The 9,280-nt window shown below is 35.2% G+C and overlaps 2 protein-coding genes across 2 annotated transcripts; one reads left to right on the top strand and one right to left on the bottom strand.

Moving 5' to 3' along the window:
• Positions 1-2,340: 2,340 nt before the first annotated feature.
• Positions 2,341-5,905, top strand: gch2 (GTP cyclohydrolase 2). The gene is made up of 7 exons (XM_065270433.2): positions 2,341-3,366; positions 3,438-3,763; positions 4,262-4,371; positions 4,564-4,619; positions 5,128-5,159; positions 5,262-5,346; positions 5,420-5,905. The coding sequence occupies exons 2-7, from the start codon at positions 3,460-3,462 to the stop codon at positions 5,547-5,549; spliced, it is 717 nt and encodes a 238-aa protein (XP_065126505.1). The 5' UTR covers positions 2,341-3,366; positions 3,438-3,459; the 3' UTR covers positions 5,550-5,905.
• Positions 5,906-6,839: 934 nt separating this feature from the next.
• Positions 6,840-8,715, bottom strand: cript (cysteine-rich PDZ-binding protein). Its single transcript, XM_065270435.2, has 5 exons — positions 8,572-8,715; positions 8,205-8,270; positions 8,059-8,113; positions 7,868-7,971; positions 6,840-7,771 (listed from the first exon to the last, which is right to left on the bottom strand). The coding sequence occupies exons 1-5, from the start codon at positions 8,585-8,587 to the stop codon at positions 7,707-7,709; spliced, it is 306 nt and encodes a 101-aa protein (XP_065126507.1). The 5' UTR covers positions 8,588-8,715; the 3' UTR covers positions 6,840-7,706.
• Positions 8,716-9,280: the final 565 nt, after the last annotated feature.

Genomic DNA, 9,280 nt, shown 5'->3' with positions numbered 1-9,280 from the left:
GCTCCCCATTTTAATAGTATAATACACTGTATGTTTAGGCAGGGGTTCTCAAATTTTTTGTGTCCAGGGACTCCATACAGTGTAGAAAACTTTCCAAGGACCCCGTCTAAGCATATATTCTTATTTAATAAAGTATAGTTTTACACTTGTTTCATAGTGATTCAAGAGGTTTTTTATATTTGGACTCAGTTATACTTTTAAAAAGCTTTCATTAAATTAAGAGTAGCAAGACTGACAAATATCCCCTTAATACAACACACTCATATAATTTATTACAAATTATTTCATTGACCCTCTGGCTAAGCATTAAGGATGACTTTAAGAGTCCCTGGTTTAACGCAAGGGTTTAAATCCTTAGACAACAACATTTTATTGCTTGAACATAAAGAATGAAGAACATGAGATAGTATTGTTCATGTTTTCCTTTAAGTGCAGTTATCATGGCAGGCATAACCCCATACCCCTCTTTCTAAATCATGCAGACTCCATATGCTTTTAAAAGACTTAAGAGTAATATACTGCCCTCTACTGATGCCCTCAAATTATTAAAACATTTTTTAAGGATAAAGATAAATATCGCTCCACAGCCATAATTTGGTATGGTTTAGACTGAACTTTGAAAAAAATCACAAGATCTTTGGCCGAAATATATCGTTCAGAGAATGAGGGAGGGGGATTCTAGAATGAATGACCAGCATTAAAGTTGTAAAGAACAGTTGTGACATTGAATTAACACGGATTTCCACAGATATATTTTCTCACTTAATGTATCTTGTATAGCTTTAGGGTAAGGAATTAGTTTTCCACATTTGCATTACATTTGGAAAAAAAAGTGGTTGACTGGCTCGTAATCATTATTGGTAACCATTTTTATAGCACCTGTGCAGAACCATATCTGTAGAACCATAAGTGGTGCTATATCACCCTGTATGGTTCTACATATGTGCTATAAAGCACTAAAAATGGTTCCCCTATGATTACGAGCTGTAATTTATTTATTTATTTATTTTTAGTATCATTTTTTAAAATTAAATATAAATTCACAAGTTTGCCTGCTCATTCAGTCTTAATATAAATGGTAACCTAACCTGTCTTCAAACCCCAGGCTCATCTCGAGCCCCAAGTTCAGAAATGCAAGGGGAAAAGGGCGGTGATGCAGGAGATGGGGTGAAGGGATGTCAGAAGAATTGTCATTAGTGCAGAGACAGGACTGAATGTTCTGTCCTCCCAAACCTACAAGATGGTACTTGGTGTAAAACAATGGTTATCAAATTGTTTACATCAAGTACCTCCTCGAAAAATATTTGGCTCCCCTATACCACCACAATCACCAATGTTAAAATCCAGAAGTGTAGTAAGCCTAATTATTAATAATAAGAATATTTTGTGTCACTGGGGTAGATAAATACATGGTATTCTAATTTAAGGTAGTTTATACTTTGATGTATGAGTTTGTAAGGCTCATACAATAATGCACATGTGAAATAGACACCATCACACTTACAACTAAATGAAAAATTGTGCCAATCTATAAATTCTAAAATAAGTCTGAAGTAGAATATTATCTTATGATAAAACCAAGAGCATAGAAAGATTTCTACTTTTTCTGAAGACAAAAGATTTCTGTTTTCTTTTCTACATTTTTCTTTTCCTAATTAATAGATTATTACAAGTAGTTAACGATGTAAAATCTGAATAAAAATCCTTTCTATATCTAGTTAAAGTACCAAACTAACAAATACATGCTTGTTCTTTCTAGTATTTTATTGATTTATTTTTACACTTAGTTCTCTTCGTGTATACACATGGGTTCACAAAGCCCACGGGGCAAGCATTTTGTTCGCCTGGTTTCCACGGTAACATGGCTTATTTGATCTGCTTGCATGGATGCTGTGATTTATGTCATGCTTTTATAATCCTGATCTTGTCATCCACAGATGACGTCACGCCTGTTAGAAGCAGAACACTATAACCCACGTGCAATGTCAGACCAGAGCTACCATCAGCCAGGCACTTAGCAGACCTCGACTCAGACACACCTGTTAAACTTACGCATGTGACATGTCACACCTTACACCGTTCTCTATTTTTTACCCAATATGCCATTGTGGCATCTTTGAAGTTGGCTGAGCTCTAGCCCAAGAAAAAAAAAATTATTAATATCGGCATACCCTGCATTTCACCTTTGAAAGTTCAACCTCACTCTCAGAAGAAAAGGTACAAAAGGTGTCACTGGGACGGTACCTTTAAAAAGGTCCTACTATGCACCATTATGGTAAAGATAAGTACCTTTGAGTAACCAGTTTGCATCTATTACTGTAGGTCCAAGAGTGCAGTACCACCCCAGTGACAACTTTTGCAAAAAAAATTTCTGAGAGTGCTCAAATAAACACTTAGTACTCAAAAGGGGCAAATGACACAACACAGAGAGATTGGAGCTGGCATGCAGGGTTATTTCTGTAGATTACATAAATGAGTAATCACCTTTTTGTTATGATCTGGACTTTGTGTTCTTTTATTTTCTAAGTATAGACATTTATGTAAAAAACCATCTAGAACAAATAGTTGCTTAATTAGTCACTCTTACATTTAATAATTTCGTAGTGTGGTATTAAAATAAGCCTTACCATTGTTCTTTGATCAATTCTACAACTGCATATCAAAACAAAAATGTATCAATAGATACATGTTACTTTATTAGTCCAAGGCTGACTTTCACATGATTAAAAAGACATAAAAATTCATAGCAGACTAATAACCTTTCATTTTGTAATGTAATGAGCTGTGTCACACTGATCTTGGAAAAGTCTTTGATATGCCTTGGAAATATATTTTTAATCATATTTCTAGTCATTTGACGAAAAAAACCCCCCAGGAATCTTCATAGAAAGTAAGAAATCATAAATGTGCAGATGTCTTGATATTGTGCTACTATAAGTATTATTATTATAATAATAACAACAACAACAACAACAACAGTAATAATAAAAATAAATATGTAGATTAAAAAGCAACAACGTAGCAGTTTCTAAACCTTGAAAGAATTTGACATTTCCAACTCAGCTTATGTGTGAGCACGTGAGATCATATGCTCAGATGTGACACGCGCCGCTGTGTCTTTACATTCAGAGTAGCGAATCACAAATCGGTTACTGGCGTTTGCTTGACATTTACGCATTATTCAATTTCACCCGTTAAAATGGGTGTGACCTATGTACGTGAGGGCACGGTCACACGAAATATTTTAACATGCTCGTCGACGTGCTCAATTGGACACAGTGATAGTGGAGAGCACCTATAAATGCCACGCAGGAGTGGGACAGTGAGTCAACTGAATCTGAGCGGAAAACTCCGAGAGCTTATCAAGTAAGCATAAAAAGATAGTTTTAGCACTGTAATTTAATAATAATAATTTATTTTCCATTTAACGTTAATAGGAAATTAAAGTAGCTAGATTCAATGGAATACCAAAAGGCGGCAGAATTGAACGGCTTATGCAATGGCAAAATTGTCACGGAGTATCTCTGCCGCAAAGGATTCGGCGAACTGTCAGACACCAAAAAAGTCGCTGTCCAGCACAAAAACGAGACGTCCCGGAAAAAGGAGGAGGATGAGTCCCAGTTACCGGCTCTGGAAGCGGCATACACAACTATACTGCAAGGTCTGGGAGAAAATACTGACCGGCAGGGTCTCCTTAAAACACCACTGCGGGCAGCCAAAGCCATGCAGTTCCTCACCAAAGGATACCACGAAACTATCTATGGTAAGTACTTTTCAGTACGATATTTAGACATATATGCACTATATTATACATTTTACATTTATTGACACTTCAATTCTAGGCATACATTTCACACAAAATAAAGGTTCCTATTATATATTTTAAAATATTTTTTCAGACTATAAAAAGGTAAAAAAATTGACTGGTCACATTTTGTTTCTTCATCACTTTTAAAACCTTTTTAAGTTTTAATAATGTATGTGTGTTTACCCGGGAATCGAACCCAAAACCTTTGTGTTGCCTACACAGTCCTCCTAAGCTGCAGGATTAGTGCGAAGGGCTTTTAAAGTGGTTCCCAGCTTGATTATGAAAGGGGTTTTAATGTCTATTGTTTCTTCTACAAAACCATTTCAGCCACACTCTAATCTGCAAAACATGTGTGCCTTGTATTATGTAATTATCACAAGTATTGTGAAAGTAAACTGAGACTTACAAATAAAAAATCAAGTGTTGAGCAAAAATTATATTTATTTTTCACAGATGTCCTTAATGATGCAATCTTTGATGAGGACCATGAAGAGATGGTCATTGTGAAAGAAATCGATATGTTTTCTCTTTGTGAACATCACCTAGTACCATTTTTTGGCAAGGTATGTTTGAGAATATGAGTTGACATTGACAGTATTATTTTCTGTAATGCTTTTAGACTTTGAGTTTAATATTAGTGAATACAAGGCAGCTTCACAGGAATCATTGACCCTTAAATTTAAGCTGTGATGTTAATAAATTATTTCAAATGACTATGACATTTGTGAACTATTTTATCTGTAATTAATTTTTAGGTTCACATAGGCTATCTTCCGAGTAAAAAGGTTGTTGGCCTCAGTAAGCTTGCAAGGTGAGTACACACACCAGTCTCAGAAAGGGCAGTAAGGGGGCTTATTCTCACATCAGAGTGAGACAGAGAAAGGGAACGTATTAGTTACAACTGACTGAGTTCTTCTGTTATCATAACCCATTCACTTGAGGCTTAAATTCAAAGCCTGGCACTGTATCGTGTCCTATCTGAAAAAAGCCAGACTAGCTGATTTCTGGCGCTGAGGAAATCCCTCCAGCTCCCACCTCCACTGTGGAGTGGTTGTGGGAAACATTAAACCCCTCCTCAGAAATAATGAGCAGCCTGTTTTTTGCCTAAATAAAACACACCCCACCTTAGGGCATCTTTTATTGACTTCATTTAATGTACTGACTTACCTGATAATGTATTTCTGTGCTACCTCTCCAAACACACAAAAATGTATTAGAGCATTAGATTCAAAGTCCATAGGTTTAGTCCATAAGTTACCATGCAAAAAATACGTTTTACATATTTTCTGAAGTGTTTTAATCATGTTGTTTCTTTTCAGAATTGTTGAAATCTACAGTCGCAGACTTCAAGGTAAAACACTCTATCACAGCTGCCCTATAATCTAAATGACTAGAGTACCTTACTGTAGTTCACCCATGTTGCTTCTATGATGTATTTATGTTGATTTTGCAGTACAAGAACGACTAACCAAGCAAATAGCAATGGCAATTTCTGAAGCCCTGCAGCCGGCAGGTGTGGCCGTTGTCATCGAGGCGGCGTAAGTATTTGTAAAATAATACAGTTTGAAGCGTTATGTAAATTAGATGTTAATCACGTGTGTCTTGTTAAAGTCACATGTGTATGGTCATGCGTGGAGTGCAGAAGATGAACAGCCGTACCGTGACCAGTGCCATGCTGGGCGTGTTCAGAGAGGACCCAAAGGCGCGAGAGGAGTTCCTGGCCCTGACCAAAAATGCTTAGCAATTCACACATTGCTGCTCCAACTCCACCGAGGTGCTTATAAGCAGACAGGTCAATGGTTATTCTGGAACCCTCCATGGTGCTTAGAGAATCTAACTGAGAGAGAACTGTAGATCTTTCCTGATCTTTGTCTGCAGGTGAAACTCAGGGGTCCTCACTGTCTGCGTGTATTAAAAGTTTAATTTGTAAAATGTGAATCTTATAAGGATCAGTGACACTACACTGTTTAATTCCCTGGCATATTGTAAAACACTTAAAGGAACACGCCCACATTTTGGGAATTAAGCTTATTCACCGTATCCCCAAGAGTTAGATAAGTCCATGCGTACCTTTCTCATCTCTGTGTGTGCTGTAACTCTGTCTGACGCAGCCCCCGCTAGCTTAGCTTAGCACAAAGACTGGAAGTGAATGGCTCCAGCTAGCAAACTGCTCCCAATAAGTGACAAAATAATGCCAACATTTTCCTATTTATATGTTGTGCCTTTTGAGAATATAGTTCCCAGTATGTGTACTGTTAAAAGATGGCTGTCTCTCATATGACCTTGTTATTTGTACATGGTGTGACTATACAAATCACAACACATAAATAGGAAAATGTTCGCGTTATTTTGTCACTTATAGGGAGCAGTATGCTAGCTGGAGCCATTCACTTCCAGTTTTTGTGCTAAGCTAAGCTAGCAGTGGCTGCACAGAGATGAGAAAGGTATGAATGGACTTGTCTAACTCTGGGGGTTACAGTAAATAAGCTAAAATCCCAAAATGTAGGCATGTTTCTTTAAATAAAACGCACAACTGCCTTACATTTTAACAAATTTACAATGTCAACAATTACTTCTAGTTTTTTTTGTTTTGTGTTTCTGTTATTAATTATAAACCTATATTTCAAGCTTTACAATATAGTCAAACTAAATTAATCTATTGTCCCAAATAGTCATCTAACTTGTTTATAAAAATATTTAAAGACTTGAACTAATAAATTTAAAATACAGAATAAATGAAGGCATGTTTTTAAATAATAAAGAAATTGCATTATTTGTATTTTATGCTTAACCTGTGTTAAATAATTTGTAGTTAAAATTTCAAAATTATTCTTAGCTATGACTGCAATACTGTATGACATCATTTGTATAGTCGGAAATACCATACACTGCTATTGGGATCTTTAGATTTTTTTATATAATAAATTCGTAAACTGTGATGAAAACAAACTTATTGTGAACCTTTAAATACATTCAAGTGCCATTATAAAATACTTTTCTGCTTTCTTACATAATAAAAAAAACTAAGATCTGAAAGATGTTGTCTCATTTTATTTTGCAATAAGGAAATATTTACACACACAGTAACTTTCCTAACAGATGTCCCTAACATTTTTAATAAATATTAGGGGAATGATGTACAGCATATAAATATTGCTTATGCGGTGCTACACCTAAAATATGCTGTAAAAGCATCCACAATAGTCTTCAAATATTATTATACAAGGGAGTCCAGGGATATCTTAAACAACACAAGGACTATACAACTCCACAGTGTCTTTTAAAAAGCAAACACCAAAATGCTATGAACAATGTTGGGGTGTTTAGAACTGTAAACAGGCTATTTACATAACTGTACATTAAACGTTTTGCTGCCTTACATTGAATTACTTGTTTCATGTTTATATCAGTTTCTGTTGTGAATAAGAAATAATGATACATACAGAAAAGACATTATTCACTGCAGGGAGGGGATGACATTTAAATGTCTTAAAGTCTAGACTTTCTGTTTGTAAGGTGCAGTGGGCGAGCTGGATGTTATGTACAATCACAAACTGATGGATGATCTTCCTTAAAATGATAAATAAAGGTTGCGAATGAATATGAATAATGTGGAAAATGTTATCCAGCAAATTTAACTTAGAAGGCATCTAGTTCTTCAAAACAGTTCAAGCCAATATTGCTCTAGTTAGGTGAGAGAGGATAAAACTGATATACCTGTCTTATAAATGTAGTTATAAACCAGCACATCACTGTCAAAAACATTTATGAATTTAAATTCTGTGATCTTAAATTGTCATATTGAACATGTGGTGGAGGTTTATATTAAAAACAAACACAACAAACACATCTCTCTTTCAACTAAAGCAAAGACATCACCAGAAACAAAATGAACCAATCAAACTGATGTCTGTTTGTAGTTCTTTGTGTCAATAACCTTCTTCCCACACATGGCACAAATTCCTGCAAAAGAAAATAGAGGAGGAATAACAACAGATTAATGTTACATGTACAAAATGTATTAATATATTATTTATGATTTTTCTCTTATTCTCTTACCTTTTTTGTAAGCACACCCTTGGCAGTAGTGTGAACCAGACTGATGTACAGAACTTTTGCAAATTCTGCAGGTCGCAAATCCACTCTTGCCATAAGGATCAAACCTGTGAAAAAGTGTTATGTAAGCTTGCACTACAAGTTCATCATAAGCAAAACTGCGATGTTAACGCTAAACGTTCGGAGCAACAAACCTGGCCTTCTTGGATGTCAACATTTTATTTTCATTAAGTTTTCGTCCGCCACTTTCTATAACAGAATACGTTTTCATGTTATTATCAGTTTTGAGAAAGCACAAATATAGTAAATAGGATATTGTGTAACAATTAAACTAATTTACCAGTTGTATTTCTAGCACCATCCTTCCAGGGATCAGGAGCGATGACCCGCCCCAGTTTCTTCTCGCCTGTGGTTAACATCAAAACATGCGTCATTCATAAATATAACATTACATACTGCAACCATTTTGTTTTATAATTGGCAGATATCGCTGTACACAGAATATTATGTTAATCATCGTCGAGACAGACTACGACAGCCTACACTACATTGTTTACAACAATGCTGTTCAGATGCTTCCTGCCAGCTAGCAAAACTAGATCTAAATCTACTGGATTAGATTTAAATAACACAAATTACTTACTTACACAATTCGTGTAAAACAAACACACACTTATTTACATTAGATTCGTAATTTAACTACTTACACTTTTCGCAAACCATCTTAAAATGTATGAGAAAACAGTAGCCAACAGATTTACTTCTCACTAACTGCCTAGATGAATCTTGAAACGTTAATTAGTATCCTTTCGTGGTGACGCATGCTGCGAGTTGTCAAAATAAAAGTCTGAATTAATACCATAAATAATAAAACATAAATGCAGTAAAACATTGCTAATATTATTCTAACACTTTGAAAAATAACGAAGGTCAATATATTAGTTCATGCAACCAGTTTATCACGCAAAGCAGTGCAACGTAAAATAACTAATACCTGATATATAGATAAATTTTAGATTTATCAACCTTTTTGACTTCATCAACCTGTCCCCCCTTCATGTCCATAAGAATATTTCAAGTCCCCCAACTCACAATTTATACCCATTACCCAATAAAATATTATATAGTTTGGCATAACTAAAGTAATGTTTTCATTTTGAAAACAACCAAAACCTAAGAAATACCTTAATATACATTATTAAATGATTGTGTGGTCGTATTTTAAGCAATTTATGTCCACTTGGAAGTTTGATCCCCTGGTTGAGAAAACTCAAATTATATTCTTTTTAATACCAGGGGGCCTGTTGAAAGCTTTATTCTGATTGGCTGAGAAATATTCCATGGGTGATGAATATTTTTCTGTAAACCGCACACCTAACCTGTCAAATGTCTTAAAAATAGGCACCAGAGCAATGT

The sequence above is a fragment of the Paramisgurnus dabryanus genome, chromosome 1, assembly GCF_030506205.2.
Source record: "Paramisgurnus dabryanus chromosome 1, PD_genome_1.1, whole genome shotgun sequence".
NCBI classification, from domain to species: domain Eukaryota; kingdom Metazoa; phylum Chordata; class Actinopteri; order Cypriniformes; family Cobitidae; genus Paramisgurnus; species Paramisgurnus dabryanus.
This window is presented reverse-complemented; position numbering and strand designations above follow the sequence as displayed.